General features: G+C 41.9%; 2 protein-coding genes across 3 annotated transcripts in view; one reads left to right on the top strand and one right to left on the bottom strand.

The window, feature by feature from the left end:
* The first annotated feature begins 357 nt into the window (after positions 1 to 357).
* On the top strand, positions 358 to 9,950 carry ajuba (ajuba LIM protein). The gene is made up of 8 exons (XM_038270323.1): positions 358 to 2,837; positions 6,034 to 6,135; positions 6,225 to 6,292; positions 6,382 to 6,444; positions 7,418 to 7,548; positions 7,692 to 7,743; positions 9,139 to 9,207; positions 9,352 to 9,950. The coding sequence occupies exons 1-8, from the start codon at positions 1,334 to 1,336 to the stop codon at positions 9,475 to 9,477; spliced, it is 2,115 nt and encodes a 704-aa protein (XP_038126251.1). The 5' UTR covers positions 358 to 1,333; the 3' UTR covers positions 9,478 to 9,950.
* Positions 9,951 to 12,462: 2,512 nt separating this feature from the next.
* The window catches only part of acin1b (apoptotic chromatin condensation inducer 1b), a 29,259-nt gene continuing 16,181 nt past the window's right edge, over positions 12,463 to 25,540 (bottom strand). The window contains exons 8-18 of one of the 2 annotated variants that reach the window (XM_038270425.1): positions 24,060 to 24,105; positions 20,788 to 20,933; positions 20,334 to 20,480; positions 20,081 to 20,249; positions 19,603 to 19,662; positions 19,170 to 19,315; positions 16,525 to 16,632; positions 14,476 to 14,583; positions 13,963 to 14,326; positions 13,777 to 13,871; positions 12,463 to 13,689 (exon numbers count right to left, since the gene is read on the bottom strand). In XM_038270425.1, coding sequence (XP_038126353.1) covers positions 13,378 to 13,689; positions 13,777 to 13,871; positions 13,963 to 14,326; positions 14,476 to 14,583; positions 16,525 to 16,632; positions 19,170 to 19,315; positions 19,603 to 19,662; positions 20,081 to 20,249; positions 20,334 to 20,480; positions 20,788 to 20,933; positions 24,060 to 24,105 — 1,701 coding nt within the window. In that variant the 3' untranslated portion in view covers positions 12,463 to 13,377. The remainder of the gene's footprint in view (positions 13,690 to 13,776; positions 13,872 to 13,962; positions 14,327 to 14,475; positions 14,584 to 16,524; positions 16,633 to 19,169; positions 19,316 to 19,602; positions 19,663 to 20,080; positions 20,250 to 20,333; positions 20,481 to 20,787; positions 20,934 to 24,059; positions 24,106 to 25,540) is intronic. The other variant, XM_038270426.1, reaches the window with a different exon arrangement.

The following is a 25,540-nucleotide window of genomic DNA, read 5'->3' on the forward strand; positions in this document are numbered from 1 at the left end:
AGCTCCATAAAAAGGTGTTCCGGCCTATTGGGGAGGGGAAACAAGCCGCCCCTGATGAAAGAACAATACGCGTCAAGTTAAACAAAACAACACCTAACCGACGGAAAGGACCCTTGCAAGTTATTTTAAAAAATAAAAGTAAACGTGTTCCAGTTATGTCCAAAAATACCTAAAAATCTTAGATATTACTCGTGGTTTTGTGCTTCGAAACGCCCCAATGCTTCAAATGCGAATTTTAACTCGAGCTTTAAATCATTTTTCCCGCGCTTTCCAGTTTTTCAAACTTAACGTTGACTAAAGGACGTTTATTTTGAAACCCTTAAACCGGAAGTGTCCGTTTATGTTTTAGCTTCCACCAAACTAAATGAAGAAAAAAAAGAGGGGGAGGAAAGTTATTATTTGAGGGTAAAGAAAGAGACAAAGTTGGTGGACTTTACGGTGCTCCCAGGGAGGGATTTTTTTTGTATTTATCTGGACCGACTCGTTTAAACTCAGCGCGGAGTAACGGAGCGCCGGTTAAAATCATTTCCGTTTCTGCTTCCAAACTTATCAGCTCCTACTGGATCCTTTCTTCTTCTTCCCTTTTTTTTCTTGCATCGGGGATGATAAAAGCAGCCGAACCGAGCGGATGGACGGACCAAAGGGACGGAGTCCAGTCGGTACCCCGTGTGTATCCCCTGTGTTCCTTCATTTTTGTTTTTTAACGGCTGCATAATGTTACTGTGAGCGCGTGAGATGAGCGGCAGACGTCGGCTGAGTCGACTATCTGAGCACAAACGGGTTTATTTTCTGGTCTGCACTGGACCCACATGAAGAGGCATCCTGCTGAACTTCTCTGCTTTGTGTTTTTCAAAGAAAATAAAAAATAAAAGTGGACGCTAATGAGACTTTAGGAGTGTTTTTTTTTTTAAAGGAGACCATCCAGATGCGGCTGGTCGACAAAGGAAGCCCTCTGTCTCCATAGGTCACTCCAAAGTATCCATGGTTCTCTTATTTCTGGCTTGAAGTTTTTGGTTTTTTGAAAATATTTCCATGGAGTCTTATCCTCCACAGCCTACTTGTGTCCGTGGGTTTTTCACACGTGGACTGAAATCATGTTAAAGACTTGAAATGTCTTAAAAAGTTTTTTTTTTTTTTGTATTTTATTTATCTGCTTTGTATTTATTGTGTGTATAGAAGTTGTCCTTGTAATTTCAAGAATATTTCTTTTATTTCTATTTTTTTAATATATACATGTATGGTTTGATTGAAGCTTTTTTAAGTTTTATTTGAGCATCTCTGTTCTGCTGTACATCTCTCCCCTCACACTGTATCATAAAGCAGGGCTCTGATCATGGACAGGCCCATCAGCAAGCTGCTGGGGAAGCTGAAGCTCACCGACGCCGGCAGCGTGAAATTCAACAGCTCCAAGAAGAAACATGATTCTGCCAACAACTCCAATAACAGCAATGCCAACTCTGGCCCCTCCGCGGCGCCGCCTGCCCCCGGCTCTGTGGCCGCCTCGCCCTCCCGACCCGGACAGTTCTCGCTGGCCTCCTCCTCCACCACCAGCGATGCCAATGGGTCGGGGGGAGGAGGAATGGGAATGGGTCCTGCTCCGCTTCTCACGTCAACGCCGTCCTCCTCCACGCTTGGCGCCGTGGCTCCAGATGGGGAGCAGCCGCTCCATCCTTCTACGTTAGCTCAGCTGAGGAGACCCTCCCTGCAGCAGCGAGCTTCCTGCTACCTGACTGAAGGAGTGGATTCCCACTTGGGACTGACTCCTGATGGTGACCCCCTGGGAGCGTTGGGCTCCAAAGCCTCCCTAAACCAGAGACGTTACTCCCTGGAGCTGCAGAAGCTGGTGAGACGCCAGCAGCTCCTGTCCCAGCCGCCTTCTCACTCGGTCCCACCGCTCTACCCTGCTCCTGCTGCGGGATACGGACCTGCTCAGAGAGGAGGAGGACTGATGGAGCAAAGCTACAATGAACCCGAGCGGCACAAGCGCTTCTCCCTCCAGGAAGCCCTTTTTTACAAACGCCTGAGCACAGGAAGCGAGGTGTGGGACAACCCCAGGCCGGCTTCTCTCTCCCATCCTCCTCATCGGCCTTCTGACATCCCAGGGGGGAACGTGGCCTTGTTTTACCCTCCTGGTCCGACCTTGAGCCCATGTTCGTCGTTCAGCCTCCAGGAGTCGGTCCTGGTCAGCCCCAGGTCCAGCTTTGCCTCCAGTACGGCCAGCGGCGGAGGCGGGGGGAGCCCAATGGGGAGCCGCTGCAGCAGCAACAGAACCAGCGGTATCAGTTTAGGCTACGACTCCCGGTACTCCGCCTCAGGAGGGCTCCCTGTCCAACAGCAGCCAGTACAGACAGGAGGGTCTGCGGCGGGTTACGGAGCTCCAGGGAGACCCGGGGGGACCTCAGTAGAGGCCTGGACTCAGTACCTGGAGGGCGGGGCTCGCTCAGGTGCATACGACAGCCGCCATTCGTACCCCCCTGCCGTGGGAAGTCCAGCGGCGGCGTGCTACCAGGGAGGGCCGGAGTGGTGGGATGATCAGCAGGCGGGGGTGAGGGGGAGGGATGCAGGCGCCATGGGTGAAAGGGCCCGATACTCTGACCTGCCTGGGACCCGATACCAGGAGGAGCTGACCCGACTCCTCCTGAGAGATGCTGCTCGAGAAGGAGGGGGGCTGCTGGAGGGGCTGAGGCTGAAGGATCAACCTCTTCCCCCAGCCCCGCTACCTAAACCCGGCACTACGACGCAGGGGTCCGCTCTAGCCGGCGGGTCGCTCAGACCTCAGGAGGACTCTGGAGGCGCAGCCGGAAGGGAGAGCGGGGAAAACCGGCAGGAGTACTTTGGTGAGACGGTTTTCTTTCAGCTAAAGCTTTGAACTGCTGTTCCAATATGGCCGTTTCCACTCTATAGATCTAGAGATGCACCAATAAGAAGGCTGATTCTCTGGTTGATGAACCTCGAAAATCTCAGAGTGCATCAACCATCAAAACGTACGCTGATGGTCTTTTAAAAAAGTTCATTACATTCAATAAGGCTTTAATCCACATCCTAGTAGTAATAGAGCGACACTTGATATGTATGATATTCTTTAGGGGGAGAAACTGAATTTGAGGTCAAAAACCTCACAGAAAAAGGGAGTCGGCTGGAGAAAAAACCCGCCGACTTGCCTCTCTAGTCAAACCACAACCCTAATTTTATTTTATTTTATTTTTTTTTTTTTTTTTTTTTTACAACCCTTTTTTCAACCCTAATTTTAGCCCCCGCTCCCAAAATCCTGTGTTTGGTCATCCAGCATCTGCCTCGGCTGTGTAATTATTGTTGTCTGGTCTCAGATCACAGGTTTGCCTCCGAATGAAGGGGTTGCATGGAAAGATGGACAGATTAATAGCTGAGAGAGAGCATATTGGTTAAATGGATGGTGCCACAGAAACCTGCAGAGACACGCAGGGTCAGAGCGCATCAAGCGTAAGAAGTGAAAGAAATGAAAGAAAAACAAAAAAAAAGAATCCAGACGAGGAGAGGAGTTTGGCTGGAGATCTTAACCAGAAAAAGAAAAGTGCAGGATAGACAAACAGACGACAAGAAAGGCTTTTATCTGTGAACCTAAAGAGGGAGGCAGGTGTTGCAGATTTAACCACAGCAAATATATTTCAAAAGCATGGCCTTTTTATATGAGAGAATGTTTCTCTGTAGCACAAATTACATGCTTCCACATAAAGAGCGACTCCAGTCATTACTGAGTCACACAAGATTAGGACTCAGCCTTTCTGTGTGTTTTTTTTTCCTGTGGCAGGGTGTGTTTCCCCACCTCCAGTGACTTTAGGCCACAGTAATGCTGTGGAAGAGTGTGTGTGTGTGTGTTCAGTGCAGCCTCAGAGTGTGCAGGGTTGGAGAGCTGTAGCCTGTTTTTCTGCTCAGGTATGTGTGCCCAGAGGGGACATACAATACTGTACTCCTCTCAGCCATTTAAGACAGACGCTCTCAGCTGAAGTCGGCACACCTTCAGGAAAACTCCCCTCTACCTGAACAGGAAAGTCGAAACAGAAAGCCAGAATTAATTAAATGTAGAGGAACAAAAAAAACATATCGACTTAGACACTTCTTTTAATTTTTTGTGAAAAAAAACAGGCACAGCTGGACTGGAAGGTTTATAATTGCAGTGCCGATATAGTCACACTCTTGATATCAGAAAATAACACAAATCCAGTGAGTCTGGTTTTTAATTCTGATATAAACCAACACAAAGTTGTGTCAAGTAAAATGAAAATCATCCATCTGCATTCTTTTTGGATGTATCTTCACCAGCTTTATAGATCTAGAATTGCTTCTTTTTGCTTGTTAAGCTTCAGACTTTAACTAGACCATTCTATGGTTTAGTCAGAACTAGTAGCTCATGCTGTATCTGTAAGGTTGTTCTGCTGGAAGACCCTACCCCAATCTTTTTTTCCCCCAGATTCTGTGTTTTTGCTCAGCCAGCTTTTTCTTAACTCTGTCCCAGAACAAAAGTATCCAAAGCCTGATTCTGCCTCTATCTGTGGGGTTACTGCATGGGCGGTTCAAGGCGGGGGGTCAACAGGAGCCCCTGCCCCTATAGAAATGGTCTCTATATAATAAATAAATAGATATATACTGGAACAGAAATTGCAACTGATAGGTCCCTTGAAACCAATTCTTTTTTATTATTATTTTTGCAGTATTATTTTGTTGATCATTAGAAATGTAAGTTTTTGCAGTTTTAGCTGTTTTTATCTGCTAGATCTGAGGTTTATAGAGCTGCAAACAGCTTTTTCGTTGACTTTATTTTGGCAGATGAGCTTCTGCCTTTTTCTCTGTTTCATTTTTTGTTTATTTATTTTGTGTTGGTCTGTGACATGAAATTCCAGAAAAAAATAATGTATTGTTTCTGCATTGTTGTTGTACAGTTACAAAATGGCGCAAGAATACTTTTGCTAACTATTTGGGAGGTTTTTTTTTCCGGGGGGCTTTGCCACAGGCCTGTGTTTGCTCTGAAACATCAAAGAGGTCGTCCAAAGCCTGAAGCAGCACTGAGGAGGATTTTTTTTTTTATTTGTGTGGCACTCCCTTTACCACATTAGAAGAATGAGGGGAACAAAAAAAAAAAAAAGCTTGGTGCCGTCCCTTAAATAGATCATAGAGAGGCCGACCATCAGACCACCAGGGCCTCTGTTTTACATTTAATACGCTGCTTGAAGATGCAGCACCGTTTCCAGGTGCACTGCCACTCTTTAGGTCATTGATGATGTTGCTGTAGTTAGTCAAGGTTCCTAATAATTCCTTCCATTAAGTGTTTGGGATCTTCTTTTATTCAGGAACTTAAATGTAATCTTAATTATTCCACCCACATTGCAGTGTGGTAAGCCCTCACCATGATGGTGCCGTTACCATGTTTGAGAGAAGGGGCTTTGTTTTTAAGTCTTTAAAAAAAAAAAAAGGCTTACTTTGATGCTAGCAATAGCCAGAAAGCACAGATTTTACTGTCATCAGACTACGAATCTGCTTTCCATGCGGGCAGCTGCATGAACCAGTCCAGTTAGAAGGTGTTGGCTCAGTGCTGGTTCTTTATTTTTAAAGTGCTTGATGGAGATGTGTCTTAAAAAATGAACAATTCTTTGGGGAAAATATTATTGAGATAATTGGCAATGTAACAAGTTTAGATGCTTTGTGACTCCTGAAGTGGATAAAGAAGCCCTGTAATTAAGAAAACATCCCAAATTGCTCTAAATGTGGGGGTTTGAATGGAACTCAAAGGCTCTCCTAAGCCTCCAACTCCTGAAGAAAGAGCGCTCTATTCTGCCAGAAGAGCCAGATCCGGTGGAGTTTCCCTTTAATAACAGACGCATGAGTGGATGAGCAAACAGCCTGGCATGGGGAGCCGGGTTCGAGCTGCGTGAAAATCCCCTAGGTGGTGCGAACGAGAGGATTTACAAGTGTTGACACTGCGTGGAGTTGGGTTTCAGGGACACATCCTCCTAGAATGCCGTCGTAAACACTAAGCGTTTTCTTAAACCCTCTGTGCAGGCACCTGCGTGAAGTGTGGGAAAGGCGTGTACGGGGCGGATAACGCCTGCCAGGCTCTGGATCACCTCTATCACACTCGCTGCTTCACCTGCGTATCCTGTGGTGAGCTTTCCTGCAGAATCCCTGTCACACCCTTCATTTATAATAACCTCTTTTTATATTATTTCATAAAATGTTGACCTCCTCTGCAGGACGCACCCTGAGAAACAAGGACTTCTACAATGTCAACAGCTCTGTGTACTGTAAAGAGGATTACATGGTGAGGGTTGGGGTCAAGGCGTGTTTTATCATCCTCCACCCTCTGCTTTTTTCAGCCGCCGTTAATCTGCGTTTTTGTTTTAATTGCAGTTTTCGGGATTCCAGGCGGCTGCTGAGAAGTGTAGCGTGTGTGGTCACCTCATTCTGGAGCAGGTGAGGGAGGGGGGGGGTTCCCATTCACACCCACAAACATTTAGATTAGATTTTAAAAGAATCCACCAATCTAGTTAGGGTTCTTGTTTTTTATGCATTTAATTCATCCCATGTTTTCTCATAATTCCTTTTGAAGACCTCTCCTGAGGACGGAGAAATGTGCTGACGTCCCTCTGTTGGCACTTCTTTGGTTTCCCACGATAAGATTTTCTCTGGAATGTTTGCCTTGGCTTTTTGGTAAATAGAGTAATGAGGCTGAGCGGTGATTAACTGTAGATTTTATTTATTTTTTTTCTACCTTATATGAACCACATAATACTTATAAATAGAAGTCAGCCTGTGAGCCGCGGGAACTGCTCTTCACACGAGGGGTTCCAGGGATAAAGATGTTTATCTCAGTCACTTGGAATTAAAGGGACATTTTTCCTCAGTCCTCTTTTAAAAAAAAAAAAAGATATTCCCAGGATTTATTTCCTACCGCATTGTTTAAAATCTCTGACCTTACATTCCTCCTCTATCTATGCTTCCTCTTGGTGTCCTTCCTTTTATTCCTTCCCTTCATCCTTTCCTCTCCTGTATGTTCCGTCTTATCCGTCCAGCCTTGCCCCTAAAAAGGAATGAGAACTCAGGAAAGTGAAGTTTAGAAAAACATGAAAATATTTTAAATGCATTGGTCTGATTAAAGCTGACCCTTTATTTATTTATAACACAGATGTGACCTTTTCCAGAGTTCTAGCTCATTAGCTCTACATGCATTTTTTTAACACACTAGGTTTCTGTTAGCACATGTTGGAATTGCGCATTTAAGGTGTATTTATATCCTAATAACTGTTGCTTAAGGCGGTATGATCTGTGAGATGTATTAGCAAACTAACCTGAACCCAGTTTTAAGTAGTCAAAGAAAACACCCACACATTGATAGAAGCTATTTTTTTCCCCTTTTCCTCAGATAATAATTTCCGTTTGTGTTCAGATCCTGCAGGCTGTTGGGAACTCCTACCATCCCGGCTGTTTCCGCTGCGTGGTTTGCTCCAAGGCTCTGGACGGGGTGCCCTTCACTGTGGATCAGAACAGCAACATCTACTGCGTCGCTGACTACAACAAGTGAGGCACAAGAGTTGATTGTTTTTCTATACTTTTATTTTTGCAAGTTTGATGCATTAAAGATGAAGTCTTTGTTTTTTTTTTCTATGGCAGGTTTATATCTTTTGTTACAGCAAATAAATCTCCTTATGTTACATTTGCAGGACTTTTGCTCCAAAGTGCGCTGCCTGTTTGCAACCCATCTTACCGACTGAAGTGAGTAGCCTCTTATGAATAATCTGTTATGTTTTAACTTTTTTTTTTTTTGCAGATTTTCCTATTTTCAGTAGTTTTTTTAGCAGTATCGTTTAGGAATATATGAAAGAGAAGGAAATGATGATGATGCTACATTTAAACGCAGCCAACAAAGATAAAAGCAGAGATGATAAACTCTTCAGCTGAAGGATTTAAAAGCTCCCAGTTCAGAGGGAAGCAGTTATTATTAGGGGTAAACTAGTTCTTAGCACGGTTCATTGAATGATTCAGACCTGCTATTACTAGCATAATTGTTAGCTACAGCCCTTCTTTGCATTAAGCTAATGGTCCACATCATATCTTTTAGGTTTCCCATAGCAACATATTTTGTCTGTGTGCTTTTACAGGGTTTCTGCGGGTCATTAAAAATCATTAAGTCTTTAAATTGTTATTTTTTTAAATTAAGGCCTTAATTGGCATTTAAAATGCTTTATAAAAAAAATAAATAAATAAATTTTTTCAAATATATCAGATTTAACCGGTTTCACGTGTTTGCGTGGAACTGCTCCTGGTTGATCCTAAAGCCATATCTTCTGAACAGAAGCTCGAGGCACAGAAAAAGATAGAGAATGCAACTTTTAAAATAAGTGGCTGGAAAACGAGACATTTGGGCATTAAAAGAGCATTAAAAAGCATTAAATTAGAGTTCCTCCTTCCTGTACAAACCCTGTTTTAAATTTATGGCTCTATATGACAGTTTATATTGAATTATTTTTCTTGTATGTTGTTGTATGGGGGGTGGGGGAACAATTGTTTCTGACTTTCTGCTGATTATTATTGTAGATAAATAAAAGAACAGTGGAGCTTAAGGAGCAGGCAGATATTTAATTTATGAAAGCAATTCCGGGAACCATTTTCTCAGCTGAGAAACTGATTACAAAAAAATTAATAATCCTGCTCCTGTTAAAATTGTCTTTTTTTTTGTCAAGAAAACAATCTTGTTGTATACTACAGCAGATAATTATGCTTTGTTGAGCCAGACAATTATACTCTGATTGGGCTTCATTTGTATTAGATTGCTTAAAATGACTTTCCTTCCAGATCGTTTGTAGATTCCTAAATTAATCTGCTCATTTAATCATGTTATTAAACCCTTAACTATATTGTTATGCCTCCAAGTCTCTATGAAACTTCTAGTTAATTTTCAGTTTCTAACATTGAACTGAAGTCAGTTTCATGCTCTTGTGCACAACAATTTTTTGGAGAAATAAAAAAAAAATCAGATCAAAGATAATAAAAATAATCCAAAAGGTTATTAAAATTTAGGTTCCAGGGAATGTGTGTAATCTCCCTTTCTAAGTGAGTGAAGGTGCTCCAGATTATTGCAGCTCTGTGACCTTTCGTGTCGTCTCCCAGGGCAGCGAGGAGATCCTCAGGGTTGTGTCTATGAACAAGGACTACCACTTCGAGTGCTACCACTGTGAGGTGAGTTATCCTTCAACAAAAGGCTTCTCCTTTCCAGGAATGTTATGAAACAGAGAAACGACTGAGCTGGCTTCCCTTCCCCTCTGTGCGCATTCCTGTTCTTATCCGAGTATTTTGTTTTTTCTTCCTCTCTCTCTCTCTCAGGAGTGTGGCAAGCAGCTCTCTGATAAGCCCGGCTCTCAGTGCTTCCCTCTGGACTCTCATCTCCTTTGCCACTCCTGTCACATGAGCAGAGTGTGTGGCACTCACAGCGCCCCCCCGACACACTGAGCTGACTGCTCCAGCTGTGGAGTTTTCCTTTTTTTGTTTTTCTTTTTAAAGGATTCATCAATACATGTTCTCAGTCTCTTGTGTATCTTTTAAAAATGAAACTGCTGATGTCGAGACATTTCATTGGTAACATTTCATGTCTGATTGGTTCGTCACACGTGCTGCCTGCTGTACTCTAGTTTAAAAAAAAGGGAACAAACTACTGCTTTTTAACCCCGGTGTTGCTACTGTTTGCTGTAGAAGAACAAAAGGGATTTTTTTTTTCTTTTTGCTGAATTATGTTGTACATACATTATGACTAGCAAACTTTTGCACTTAAATTTGACTTTACTGTAAGTTGTGTTACATGAATCTGTGCAAGCTGAAGAGAAACAGTAACTTCTTGTACATTAAGTATTTTTTTTTGCGTTTGTGCTCAGATTGTGTACTTACAGAGACTGGTCACAATTTCAATAAAAGCAAATGTTAACAGATGGTGAATGGTCACCGGATCTAATCATTTGCATGTACTGGCACCCCTTTACGAAATATGGAAATGAAAACCTTAAAGGATTATTCATTTACTGCAGATGCGTAAAGTATTTGAAATATTTAAACTCTACAACTAAAGTTTGATTTGACCTTTGTCATACCTCATCCAATGTAGATATCCTGAGCTATTTTCTATTTAAAGCTGCTATAGGCTTAGACTGCTGGATGACATAGGGACCACTTTTGATCATTTTGTTTCTACCTCTATTCTCCATTCCTCCATTCTGCAGTAATTAATTTCCCCTATAACTTTGCATCTCTCTGCTGTTTCTCATAGTAGCTTCATCTGGTCTGTTCTTGTTCTGTTCTGACTCCATCCCAGAGATATGTCAGCTGTGCTGCTGCTATTAAAACCTTTGTATATAGATGTTGGCACTTAGCCTGTTTCTCTGACTAACTGTATGTGCTCTCTCATTCTCTTACATGGGAATAGGCTGAGCGTTTGTGTGCCTAGCTGGGCTGTAGAGGTTCAGAGTTACCTTTTGTATGTCTTCTTCTCTGTCCTTGAACCTCAGACAGCCTCTGCAGAAGTCTGCTCACATGTAGCCTGGTTCTGCAGGTTTCCTCCTATTAAAAGGGAGTTTTACCCCCCCCCCACACTGACCCTGCATGCATGCTAGGTGTGAGGGATTGCTGAAGAGTCGACAAAAATGCAATCAATCGTTGCATTAAGCTCATGCAGGTGGAGCATATCTTGCAGGTCAAAGCCTGGATGCAGTCATCTGGTTTTGCTTGACAAACGTTGGACCAACCTGACTGCATTGTCTGTAAAGTACCTTGAAATATGTTATATAAATAAATGTAATTTTAATTGGATAAACGAGAATTCTATATGCATCTTCAAATTTGAGTTCAACTGCAAAATAATGTGATAACAGAAATATTGGGTAACACATGTAAAAACATAATTGGATAATATCAAATTTGAACGAGGTTTGATAGCTAACAGCAAGACCTCAACAGCATACATATTTAAATAGGAAAAATAAAGGTAGAAGTAATTGAGATATGGTATATTCGTGAGATGCTACAACGTCCAAGTTGAAAACAATGGTAAACATTTGGTGGGAAAAATATTGTGAAATAAAGTTTTGTGTTGATGCACAGATTGGAGATTTTATGGCAAAAAGCATAGAAATGTCTTGGTGACCAACTCCATAGCAACCATTTACATCGGATCTAGAGGCTTTCAGGAGAGAAAACGGTTCAATAAGCTTTGGTTGCATGAGACTATTATTAGAAATTTCAACAACTAACACTCCAGCTGGGCTTGGATGGAAACTGAAAGCAGGATGAAAATAAAGGGGAAAACCAGCAGCTGATTGAGTATGGAGGAGGAGTGATGCTGTGGGCCTGATCTAGAAAGACCCGTATCCCTGCTATAAATAAGAGTCAGGCTTATTGTAGCAGCTCCTCAACCAGAGAACGTGCTGTTCAGATTTAAGATTTTAATACAACTCATTTTGGTTTGGAGTGTATAAAACGATATCTGAAATCATAGGAATAGAATGTCAGCCTTAATATGTATACCTCAATTTTTGGAACAATACCACTTGATAGCATGGGTATCTCTAGGTTCAAAGATATACCGGTAATAGCCTTTTCAACTTTGATAGCTAGAAGCAAATTCTTTTACACTGAAAATGTTCCTGCCCACCAAAATTATCTGAATGGATGTCTGATCTAATGTACCTCAAATTAGAAAAGATTAAATATACATTAAGAGGGTCCAGTGATCGCTTTTATGGTGTTTGGAATCCATTAATAAAATATTGTTAAGCTTAAGACACTTCCTGAGAATCCCTAAGAGTAAAGCATCGCAATCTGATGGCCAAAACCTACAGAAGTACATATAATAAATACGGCTTTTCTTTTGTGTGTGGTAGGAATAAGTGTACATATACGCACATACATTGTTGACTTTTATTTCTGTGTTTATGTTACAATTTAGTGGTTGTATTTTGTGTTTGTAGTCAAGTCCACTGTTTATTTTGTTGTTTTCCTCTGTTTTTTGGTCTAAGATGTATATGTGTATATAACATATGAGTGTTTTATTACTTTTTGATCTTGTGGGTAGGGGAGGGGGGGTGTATTTTGTAATGTTTCAAAAAAAAAAAAAAAACGTATCTTGAGCCAAGAATGCAACTGTTTTAGTGTTTAATAAAAATATTAATATATATATATATATATATATATATATATATATATATATATATATATAAAAACATTTAGGAAATGAGTGGCTAGAAAAAAAAAAAAGATTACATTTTACCCATATTTAGGCATAAAAATGATTTAAATGTTTCAAAATCAGACAGAAGAGACTAAGTGATCTTGGATTTCAATGAAATAATCTTTAAAGATTATTCCAGTATTAGATTATGCTATTAGATGGGAAAAATAATCCAGAATCTAAAGCAGACATCGTTTCAATAAAGCCCCTGAACAATGATCCAGATGGTGTGGTAAACCCAATTTATTCATTTCACAAATTCTTGGTACATTCAGCACTTGGATGGAGAGAAAAAAAAATAAAAAGCAAACTAAAAACAAAATTAAAAATATTAAAATTCCAAATATTAAGTATCAGAAGATGAACCTTTGACCTTTACCTAGATGTGACAGACCAGGCTGCTGAGCTGGGCTTCTGTCCTGCCTTCTCAAACCGGGCCTAGCGCCTCCTCTCCCTGTGCTCCTTGTACGGGTTACAGTGATCAGACCAGTTGCATCGTTGAAGAGAGAATAATATCACCAACTTGCTTCAACACCATAACCATCCACGGCTGAGAAAATAATCAGCATTCAAAAAAATAAAATAAACCTTCGATTCCACTAAGGGTCATTTGTAAATTTTGTTGTATATACATAGATAGATATATTTGACTCTTGATGCTGAACAGTAAAACAGCTTCTAGAAAACATGGGTCACGGTCGGGGAGCTATTTCGGACTGGTTTTATTACAGGGCTCTGAGGGAGGAAGGAAGCGTGCGGCCACGAAACTAAATTAGTCCCGTCCTAAAATGAAGAGGGAGGCATGGAGAACAAACCGCCCCCCCGCTACTTCTCCTCAGCGGAGAACTGAAGCATGATGAAGAGAATTGGTCGAGACTGGAATAGAGTAAACGAAGGATGAAGACAAACGGACACTTCCTTATATCTGAAATTATTTCCTGTATGTGAACGCTAAAAAGGAAGGAGGGGGGGTATGAGAGAAGTGTGGAAGACAACACTGGCGCCATGGTTGAACCGTTGAAAGCACGGTGGAGCAGACGGTGAGGACATTTTCCTTTCATGACTTCCTGCCTGTTGCGTCCTCTGCTACTCTGCACCCTCCCTCTCTTTGCCGCATCCTGCAGCTTCCGGCCCCCTCAGCGGCGCCTGTCCCGGGGGTTGCTGCGACTACGGGAGCGCCGTCCGCTGCCTGACACCGGCGAGGCTCGTCTGGATCGGTGGCTGCTGTCTCTCCTCTTGTCCCCTTCTCTGTCTCGGCTGCGCTCGGCGTCGGCTCCTCTCCCGGAAGGTCCACCGCTTGCTGCCACGGCGCCGACCTCCTTCTCCCTCCCCTTGAGCCTCTCTTTCTTCTCCTCGTCACGCTTCTTGCTGTTCTCCTCGTCTAGCTCCTTGCGCCTTCGTTCGCGCTCCTTCTGCCGTTCCACGCGATCTAGAATCCTCTGGTTCGCCTGCGTTTAGACAACAAAACAAGTTTGTTAACCAGCACAGAAAACACAGAATAAAGAATGAAAAGTGAAGAAGAGCATCTGCGCCACCTGCTCCTCGGTGAGGGGGAGCCAGTATATACAGGGAGCTGCTTTGGTCTTCAGGAACAGGTCGTCTAGTAGTTTAGCAGGAGGTTCATCTTTCTCTGGTGGAGGAAACAGACATGGCTCATTTCAGACGTCGCTTCTCAGTTTTCTACCTCTGTGTTTCCGTTTAATGCGGGTAAAGTGCCTTACCCTTCTTATCAGTCTTCTTCTCCTTACTCTTTGCTCTCTCCCTCCTCCTCCTCTCCCTCTCTCTGGACCGAGATCGCCGCCCCTCCTCTCCGGGTCTGGCAAATTCCCGGACCTTGTCCCGGTCCCACTCTCGCTCCCCTCGAGCCCGTTCTCGCCGCTCCATCTCCCTCTGTCGCTCTGCCCACAGATCCCGGACTCCTCTGTCCCGTTCCCGATCACGCTCCCGCTCTCTGTCCTGCTCCTTGTCCCTGTCCCGTACGGGCATCAGAGGGGGCAGCCGGGGCTGAGGAGGAGCAGCAACAGGAGCAGGGATGACCTGCTCCTGTTCTTTCTCTGGCTTCCGGATGCCTTTATGATAGTCCAGCTGTTAAGGTGGAAAAACAAAAACATTTCTACACATTAACATCTAAAACATAAAACAAACACAAAGGGCTTCATGAATGAGACATTTAGGCCAGAAAGTCAAGGCCTCCAGCAGTAACGGGGAGTAGACGTTTTTTAGGCCTCCATTACCTCATCTTGCTCACAGAAGTCCACACTGAGCACCTTAGGGTTACTAGCAGGCCATTTGACTCCATGAAGAGCCGTCCTGGTGGCAACCGCCTCCTCTGTTGTTGTGTACTGAATGAAAAAGGACAGAAGAAGAGCAGAACTTTCAATTTGGGACCATGAACCAAACCTTAATGAAGGGATTACAGAGTGGATGGTGGAGGGATTGAACCGCCACCAAATGCTCCAGAACACCAGCCTGACAGAGCAAACATCTGTCCCCTGTTTGCTCAGCTCCACCAGCTATCTTTAGCCCTAATGCCCAACAATGGGCCTAATGGAACATCTCGCAGCTACTTGAAAACCCTCCCAGAGCTTCTGTTTTAGACTTTGTGGGGCTGGTTGTCATGGGAATGCTGATTAGCCTGATAAACCAAATTAAATGTGAGATTAAATGTGTAATTTAGTCTCGCCCTGATGAATAAGCATTGGAAGATTGTTGATGAGAACAACCCGTTGTTTTTCAAACCATGTCTGTGCCTATTGGCAAACGCTCTGACCAATGAGAGCAACTGTCTGTGACGTAAGAAGCGCTGGTGGGGAAGTGTAAACAAACAGCCTGTCAGTAAAACGGCAAATATGTCCTTCTTAAAAATGAATAAGCGTAAACCCCCAATCTAATCCTTTCAAAAATAATTCCAAAGCTGAGTCCAACGAGAACTGTTCAATAGTTGTGGCCATCCTCCTTGTTGTGCTTTCTCCAGCTTTGTCATCACGCCCTCAAAACACATCTCTGCGTTGTGATTGGCCCGCCAGTTCTAGGGCCTGAGGCAATGATCAAGGCTAGACCACTCACAGGCAAAAATGATTTTGGCCTCTGGTGGGCGGGGCTAGTTTACTAGGCCAAGTGCTGACGCCACACTCCAGACAATCCAGACTCTTTTAGAAACCTCTCAGGAGTGCTACCAGAGCAGAGGCGTTCATATCTACTGTAGGGAATCTTTCTAAGGCCCCTGTGTTCCCTCTTCCCTCCCCTTGACAGAACATTACTAATGGTCCTCCTGCTCAGTGGCTAATTGTTGAGTTCATTAATTACTGTGCTTTGCACTTAAGCATCTGCCAAACGACTCATTAAAGCATGAACATCCTATTAGGGGCCTTAAAATATATACCGTAAATTCTCTAATATAGGCCCGGGCCTTTATTTCACTCAAGTGCATCGCGGACCAGGCCTTTATTGGATAGAGGCCAGTATTAGAGACAGGCCTCTATTGCTATTTGAGCAAAACAGACTACCAGTGGAATGAATAAAAATGAGATTTTGTGTCTATTTGAACCTATAAAACACTAGGTTCTTTTATTGAAAAAGTACAGTTACCATGTCTCGCTTGGTTTGAAGTAAAAAAAAAAAAAAAAAATCCTCCAATTCTGTTTAATCCTCCTCCTCAGTTTTCCTCCTCCTCTTCATCTCTCCCTTTAATCTCCTCATCACTCGCGCTCCTCCTCATGTTGTGCTGCGTGTCTGTTCTCTTCCTCGCGCAGACGGGCAGCAGTCGGCCTGTCGTCCAGCTGCGCAGGGCTGTGGTACTTGTATGTTACTTACTACCACAAGTATAATGTTGAGGTATGCCCAGAAAAAACGTTTATAGCCCCGGCCTGTATTAGAGACCGGCCATTATTTACCTCCTCTGACAGCGAGACCGGCCATTATTAGAGACCCGGCCGCTATTGGAATACAGGCCAATATTAGAGAATTTACGGTATATATTTAGATAAAACCTATTTTTTAATATATTTAATAAAAAAAAATATTTCATTACATTAAAATACCCAAGTTTTCAGCATGATCATTATTTTCTTAAATTTTAATTAGTTTTTGTTTGAGACAAAGGTATCTCTATAATTATGATAGTTTTTACTTCTTAAAAAATAAATAAAAAAGACCATAGCAGCTATCAGTTATCTACTGGTACGATGTAAATGCCTTTGACCAGAGGTCACCGTCTGCTTTGAACTAACCAAATCTCTTCTGTTAATAGAAAGTATCTGATGCCCTGAAGTCTTTTTACTTACTGTGACGTAGCAGTGAGACTTGATCTTGTCGATCCAGAAACCCTCCTCCACCACAGTCCCCGTTCGGTTCAGCAGCTCTTTGAGTTGGAGCAGAGTGAAAGGTCGGACCTGAGGATGAGAAAAGGCCGCCATCAGACTCTGGATGTTGGATATTCTAGGACGCAAACGTCAGAAGACTCAGTGGAGTGTTTCTATTGGCTGGTAGATGTGATGCTTTTCAGAGCCGCAAATAGGAGGCGAAACGGTGAAGATCAGATAACGGACGGTTAAATGATTAGCTTCACTGTGAAGTAATTCATTACAGACACATAAAATTTGATATTGTGAAAAGTTTTATTGCTCTTTGTAAATCTATATTAAAAGCAGAATCATTAGGCGGCAAAATGTCTTAAGTCTATTTTCTTGTCATTTTATTAATTTATTCTAACAGATAATTAAACCATTCAGTGTCTTGGAAAATTAGACTATTTAAGACAAACTTTAGGAAAGTCTGGAACCCCCTGCTGTCGCAGCATAAACATCTTATGCTACATTCAGACTGCATGCAACTGAAGCAGCAGACTTACATACAAAGTCAATGGTTGAGACGGATCAAGGCGCATGAAACGGTCCAGCAGGGCGTCCAGAGCAGCAGGAGAACCTGCATCTTAATGCATCTGAGCAGCGCCTCATGAGCTTCTGAGGCGCGACACACTTCACAAGCAGCTGCTGCTGGAGTTGGAAAAATTGAACTGTTGCTGCTCGACGCGCCGCATCAATCAGAGAAGCTGATCTGGGAGCTGGCAGGGAGATGGACACAGGGCTGCTGATGCAGATCGCTATAATCACTCCTTTATAATAGTTTATTAACACCTAAATTAACTTTAAATGTCAAAACCTGCCAGCAAAATATGTTCCCCTTTATTATTCTGGTGCCTGCAGTTTGGATTACATACATGAAAACCACTAGCATCTCCTTCCAGCCGCCACGAACGGTAGAGGAAATTCCCCAAGAGGCAACCGGGCCAGAAGCTGCTGTTTAAGGGGATTCCTGGTGACGGAGCACCACCGGTGTACGGGGGATTAGTGCTGGTCTGACAGCAAAATAACATTAGAAGGCAGGATGGTCATCTTGACGGCCTGACTGCACAGATGAAGTTTTCAGGTTGACTTTCTCACTTAAAAATATATTTAAACCAATTTTTTACCTACTTATAACAGCAAATGTAGCAAAGCTGCTCTCTGCCATTGAACACAGGAGACGCATCGGGACACACTTTACTGGACGTGCTTCAGAAGTGTTAAAGATGCTCTTGAGGCGCGTCGGACCTTAAGGCGTACAAGCGTTAAAAATAAAGCAGCAGCTGCTTTTTGGCTGCTTCTAACGCATGTGGTCTGAACGTAGCATTAAAAGAAATAAAATTAAAATCTTAATGGTTCCCAAATCAGTAGGCTGACTGGGTAGATGAACCTGGTCAATGCTAAAGAAGCTGCTTTTTCAGAGTGCTGCACATAGAAAGTCTAAATGCTGCTGTCATTTCTGTTTATGATCCTTTATTATCACAGCTTTTCCTTTCAACAGACGAATGCCAACATAAATGCTACACATAGGATCCAAATGTCGCCTCCATTGATCGGCCACTCCTGAACCAAAGACAACATTACAGAGACCTTCGGAGGCCAAGGAGAAGAACTGGAGCTCAATGGTCTGAAATCAGATTTTCAGATGAACGTAGAAATCTGCATTTTATATGGAAAACAAGGTCCTGGAATCAGAGCTGAGCAAGGATTCCAAATTAAAATATCTATTTTAACTGATGTTGTGTAAAATGCTAGTTATCTGAGACATTGAAATTTTGCTTTTGAGCAAAATATTATAGCAAAAAACAAAACAGGTTGAGATATTTTACTGTTTAATGGATCTTTATCATCCTTAAGAGGAATAAAGTATTTTCTGCAGCACTGCAGACATAAGGACACTGAACTAGAGGATAGATAGTGACTGCCATGATTATTTATGCTTGGTTAGAGTTTTTATTTTAATTCAACACAACTAACAACTTAAAAATTATTTACTGTGGTTTTATCATCCGGTACACTGCATTATTTTCCCTAAACCCTTCTGTTGCTTAGCATTACACCGCCTTAAGGATAAAAACTCTCCATCTTTTAGCGCCATCTCCTGGCCAAAAATCACTATCAGTGTTTAGATATTATATTTCCCATTTTCTTATCAGGTAACTTTAATTAATAATGAATATAGCAGCAGCAGCAGTGATCTGAGCCAACCTAACCTGCAGTGTTGTACCACTGTGTGCCCCTGACTGCTGCCTCTATGACACAAGGATAAAAAATGTGATGACTGAATGTGTAATGTCTCATCTTGTTATCGTCCGTTAGTCACGCCCCGCGCTGCTCCACTTCAGATTACACCTGACCGCAGCTGCAACACCTGGGTAATTTTTCCTGGCGGTAATTATGGGTCTGGTGCCGGCGTTGACTTTATAAACACCTCATTCATGGAAAAGGTGTTTTTTTATACTTTAAATGCAACCAAAGCAACTTTAAAAGTATCTAAACGCTGCTGGCTTAATTCTGCTGAAATGCAGAATAAAAACTAAAAGCAAAAAAAACCTTTTTTTTTTGTATTCATGTAATGGACTCACCAGGTTTATCACATGGATGATGTTGGAGATTTTTCCTCGAGGCGGTGAGGGCTGCCTGGATGTGCGAACAGGGTCGTCGATTGTGACGGAAACGCCAGACTTCTGCTGACTGATGGAGCGCCGCACCAGACTGTCGCTGGGAGTCACTGGAAGACATGAAGAAATGAAATCATTGAGTAGGAGGTAGATTAGAGCTGGAAAGGACTGGTGAACCTGGTTTTTAATTAAACTGCAGCAGAGCTCCTTTAACTTTCACTGCTTCTGAAAATTTAAGACTCAAATTTTAAGTTGGGTTTAATTTGGAAATATTTTTAAGAAATCACCATGAATTTGTGGCAGAAATACAAGAAAAAAAATGTTAGAAGAATAAGGGAACAACTGATGGTGGACAGGTAAATAGTTGGATGTTACTCTTCCCCTGATTCTATTTTACCTGGTAGTTTTTTATCCACTTCCATGGTAACGACAGACTTCGATTCTTCACCGGAAGGAAATGAGGGAACAACATGCGTTGAATCTTCCATTTTCCAGAACCAAAATACTTAAAACATGATAAACCCATAAAGCTTAGCCGCTGTAGGGAGATGGGCGGAGCTTGGTGGAAATGTTGGTGTCTATTATTGCTAAAGATGAAGAGCTGAATATTCCTGTCAGAACAGTCGTTTCATGGCTAAAGGTTTTTCTGAGAGAAGCGCATCGTTACTGACTGATTTCAAATGTACTTTTGGATGCTGTGTGAATCAGAATGAAGAAACAATCTAGTTCTTCAATCTTCAAACAACAAAACACAAAATTAAAGACGGATATAAGTATATTTTACATTTATTTCATATCAAATAAAATGGCAAAAAAAGATTTTACCGTTAATCTGGTAAAAGAAGATCAATCTGCTGAAGCTTCCAGTAGCTTACCTTTCTTTGCCTCTCCATCTAGGCTGACAGTGATCTGCGTCTCAGACGTTTCCTCAGACACACTGCTCTTCTTTTCCCGTGGAGTCTTTGGCTGCTTTTCATCCTCCGTTTTCTCCATTTCTTCTTCTACATTAGTTTGTCCGTTTTCCTGGCTTTCACTGGGAACAACCTGTGATGGAATAAGAGTGTTAAAGCTTTTAAGCGCTTTCATGTTTCTTCACACGAGAAAAATAAAATGAAATAAGGTAGAAACCTGGGTAACGGTGCGTCGGATCTTGAGGCCTTTATCAGGGTCGCTCCGACCGGCGTCAGAGTTCTCCTCGTCTCCGGACGTCTGCAGCTCCTCGGGGTGAAGGTCCACCACTGCGTCCTGGTTCACCTTGATGTCTGGAATCAGAGACTGAAGGTGGGAAGTCAGGAGATAGGAGAAGGTGGAAGGAAAAGACAAGATCAAAAAATTCAATATTTAAAACCATATTCATTTGCTTTGAAAGTTTGAAACATTTTTCAGCACCAAGAGATTCAAATTAAATTTTCAAGAGGAAAAAATATTAAAGCTAATATGAGGACGATCATGGTATACATTGCTTTTTCATGAACAAAATATCAAAGCAAGTTTACTAGAAAAGCCCCACTAATTTACAGCCTGTGAAACAATTTATGGTTAACTTCTAAAGTGGTAAAGCCAATAAACAAGGTGTTGGTACCTTTAGGGAGTCTGTAGTGATGCTGATCGATGGCTTCTTAACAGTGACTGCTGTGCTGGAGCCCCATCGCCTCTTCCTCCCTGCAGCGTTCCCCGTTTCAGACTCTCCTGCTCCTCCATCTGTGCTGGCTGGAGATGCCTTGCTGCCTGCAGGTGATTAAAAAAATATACTTTATCACCATAAAAACAAAAACAAAAAACAAACACAGGTGACCCACTCTGCAGGAAACAGAAACAAACTAACAGGTTACAGAAAGAAACCAACCTAAAAGGAGACAATCACTTTGAGTCATTAAGGAGTTTGTAAAAGAAAGACTGCATCTATTACATAATTCTTCCCTGAACTCTGTCAGCTGCTAAAGCGCTAACACATGGAGACAAGCAAAAGACAAACTGGGCAAAGTACTGCACCAGAAATGTCTAATATTTGAGATCTATTGAAATAATCCTCAATATGCAGTAACTGTTCATGCTATAGTTTTGTGGCACGTCTAAAGGCTCTACTTACCACTTAAAGGGTTAAAAACCAAAGTAGAAAAAAAAAATGCTGTCCCATGGAGATTATGGTTTAAACTCAGTTTAAGTTGGAAATATACCATAGAAAAAACATACTTTAGGGCCCACTGACCCGCCATCATTCATAACTCTGTCTGAAACAGACAAATATTAACCATTTGTTCAGGACTAAGCTAAATAACTTCTTTAAGAGTCGGTTCTCTTTTCTTACTGACAACTTTCCATTTCCCATTGCTGCCGCTTGTCAGAGGAGACACACAAGCATAGTTCAGGAATTTACATTGTTATATGATGCATTTAATAAATTACATCCTATAAACAGCAAATAGAAAACTATAGATCTATCCATAAAACAACAAACAGTCAAGGCCAGGATGGTCCCTTGAAAAATAAACAGATCATCAGGTTTACCCATGAGGTCCAAATGTTCAAAGTTCAGTATTTTATACTTGACAATATTTAAAGTTAAATGTACAGTAAAACAGAACTCATTTGTGACTTACAGATTGTTTTTTTTTGCCTAAACAAAAAAACAACAACAAAAAAAAATACAAATGTTGGTAGCCTAGTAAACTAGCTCCACCCACCAGCGGGCAAAATCATTTTTGCCTGTGCGTTGGTCTAGCCTCAATCAATGCCTCAGGCCCTAAAACTGGCTGGCCAATCACAACGCAGAGATGTGTTTTGAATTTCTGGATGCAAAGCGGGCGGGGTTTTGAGAGCGGGACTACAAAGCTGCAGAACGCTGGAGAAAGCACAACAAGGAAGATGGCAACAACTTTTGAACAGTTCTCCTTTAACCCATTTAGGCCTAAAACGCCTGGAAAAAACACCTTAAAAACCTATGGCCGATTTTAAAAAATACCCCTAAAACCTGAAGTTTTTCTGTAAATTCAGCAACTGTGTCAATGCCTAGTAAATTATTGATATCTCAGCTTCTGTAGCAGATAGAACTCAAAATATATTTTATCTTTGAAATTCTTCCCAAAAAAAAATGTGAAAAGCAGTAATCAAAAAAAAAAAAAAATTCAACCTTTTATTTTTTCCATATGTGATCATGTCTTCATTGAGAATGTGCAATATAAAACGTTTTCAAAATAAAGAACAAACATTACATAAATAACTATCTGATGATTACTTATTAACAGTATTATTATGCATAATAATGCATATGTCTGTGTTATAAATTGCATACAACCTACCTCCAGATGGCCACAAATCTGTCCCGGGACATATTTTGGGGGAACTGCGTCCTGAAGAGAGGTTTACATACACAGCCCAATAAATGTCTTCATCTCCGTCACAGTCACGGGTGACCACTTTGCCATCTTTGCTCTTGTTGGAGTTTGGTTTGTTTGGTCACTGTACCTATTCGTCTCGGTAACTAGATGCATCCAAAGTTCTTCATTAAAAATATGCTCAAATGCCTGCAGCGGTGTGGCGTCTGCAGGCAAATCAACTTTCACTCCAGGTGTGCGGTTGAAAACACTCCGTGCATTGCGGTGGTAGTTCGATTGGTTCAGCGCGTTCAAAGTCATCATTTCATCTATACCGTCATCAAAGCCGACACACTCCTCAAAATCACTGCCTTCCGACAACTCTTCTCTGTCAAACTCCTCCATGTTTGCTTGAAAAAAACTTCTTTCTTCTTGCTTGACTTATATGCTCTCCCGGCGTCAATGGTAGAATGACGCAACAGCACCCCCGGCTTGAATGGTAGAAATGCGGTAATGCTTTCCCGGCCTAAATGGGTTAACTCAGCATTGGAATTGGTTTTGGAAGGATTAGACCTGGGGTTTTCGTTGAAATGTGAGCAGGAAGAGGCTCTACGCTCATAAATTTTTAAGAAGGACGTATGTTTGTTTACATTACCCCAACAGCCTTCTGTGGCGATTACTACGTCACAGTCAGTTGCGCTCATTGGTCAGAGCGTTGGCCAATAGGCACAGACATGGTTTGAAAGAAAACGGGTTGTTTTCATCAACAATCTTCCGATGTGTCATTCATTGGGGCCAGACTAAATTACACATTTATTCTCACATTTAGTCTGGTTTATCAGGCTAAAATATTGGTATAATGTTAATGCTTTCAAAGGGATGCAAAGCAAAAGCATCAAATTCAGGCTAGTTTGATTCTTCCAGGGACGATTTTCATAAACATTTTCTTAACATGTCAGTTGCTTTTAACCCATTTTCGTAAGAATTCTTTCATAGAAGATATTAATGGTATATTTCTGATACAAAAAAAACAACAACAACTATTTAGCTCTATTCTACTACGCCAAGTCGTATAAAGATTCTGTTCTATTCTCTACTATGAAATCTTTCCAAATGATGAAAAACCGTTTTATAAAACTTCTCTAGAACATTAACTAAAGCAGAGACTAGTTAGGCTTTTCAATTATCTTTTTTTTTTTATTTGGTAGTTAAACTAAACTCCATGCCACTGGTTTGTTTTATTTGACAGCTGTTCCCCAGACAGGAGATATTCTTTCCTCTGTTGCTGTGTTAGCAGCTGCCCTCCAGGGCTAACACCACAGCTTTAAGGATGGAAACATGAAAACCTGGCGCTAAGGAAACACCTCATTAAGCCCAATAAGTTAAATAGTGAGATAATTATATTCAATAAAAAAGTTATCAGATGTTGTCTCCAGCCTGCTGCATCTAAGGCTCAGGCTACAAAGCAGAACACTAAAACCAAAAACATCGCATTTCTTTTTCGTATTTCCTAGTGGTGTAATATGAATGCAATACTTACTGGACAGGGATATCTTGCGAGCAGCAAAAGCCTTAGGAGTGGTGCTCTGGAAAGACAGGGAGACAGAAAGAACATACAGAAACCCCAGGGGTGTGGGGTGAGATGAGAACCCAGAGTCCAGACCCAAACAGGTAACAACACAGAGGAGGTGAAAAGGAAAAAAAAAAAGTGGAGGAGGGGGCGGGGAAAAGGTGTGTTAGAGTAACTGAGACCTGCAAACCTAAACCTTTGTCACTTTAAGGGATGGGTGCTTAGGCTGATCCACACCCAAAGAGCAGAGTCATCCACCTTTGCTCAGCAACTACATCTTTACTGTCAGTTTTAGGATTGAAAGGAAGAATAACATGAATTTAAAAGTCAGTCAGAATAAAACATCTCTTTAAATCTTAAAATATGACAAAAGATGCAGTAAAAGATGCTATAATTGCTCCAAATAAAGGTTGAACAGAGGTGGAGAACTGAGTGTTTACGTCTTTTCCCCTGATTATTAATACTGCAGGTAAAAATCCCCTCTTCCTATATAATACTGTAGCTTCAGTATTTAAATATATGATCCCCAAATTAACTACAACTTTTAAATAAACTGTCAAAAAAGGGCAGTGGTTTAAAAATGTTAACTATATTAGAAAAAGATCCCAGATCTTCCCATGTTTTTAAATACAGGGGGAAACAATCAAATCAAGAAGAAGGTGAATAAACCACTTTGTTAATCCTTTTAAACTGTAGACATTTGAAACAAAGGAATACTGACAAGTCATTTCCTGGTACCATTCAAGACCTGATTCCTTACTGGATTGACTATGGCCCAACCGCACCACAGTGTGCACTGTGTCTAGGAAACAAGGCTCCAATCAGAGAAGGCAGAGCAGTGAGTGCAGGGCTCGGTTTCAGAGTGCAGATTAACCAGCAGGCAGGAAGTGGTCACTGGGTCGGACTCGAACTGGGGGGGCAGGGGAAGACTTTCTCTGGGCTTTACTGCTGCTCACAGTCACATTTCAGTCTTTTTAGGAAGCACAGCTTTCAGTGTTGCTTGGTGGATGCTGATGGAGTTAGAGTCTCTGAGGTGTGAGCACCAAAAAAACAAAAACTTTGGCAAATATTTTCAAAATTGTCCCATAGAGCCCAGAGAAAAATCAGCAGCAAGATTTTCTTTTCTGTCAATTGTCTATGAGTCTCTTTGAAGGTGAAATAACAAAGTCTTTATAAATTAATAATCCAGGAAAGCAGTGAAAATAACAGACTTGGAGTAGCGCTGGTGCTGAATGCAGGATGAGGCTCTGACAATGGATGAACACCAGTAGGCAGCAGCAGATCAGAGTCAGAGCATCCCGGTTTCCATGAGAACAATTGTTCTAGTCAGTGGTTGGTGTGGATCTGGGCATAGGAGGCTTCATCGGGGTCTCTGTGCGCCCAGAGTGAATAAAAGCAGAGCGTCCTTTCAGGTGGCAGCTTTGACACATTTTCATGGTAGAAAACAGTCT

The sequence above is a fragment of the Cyprinodon tularosa genome, unplaced genomic scaffold (assembly GCF_016077235.1).
Source record: "Cyprinodon tularosa strain WSP-4 unplaced genomic scaffold, ASM1607723v1 ctg76, whole genome shotgun sequence".
Taxonomy (NCBI): domain Eukaryota; kingdom Metazoa; phylum Chordata; class Actinopteri; order Cyprinodontiformes; family Cyprinodontidae; genus Cyprinodon; species Cyprinodon tularosa.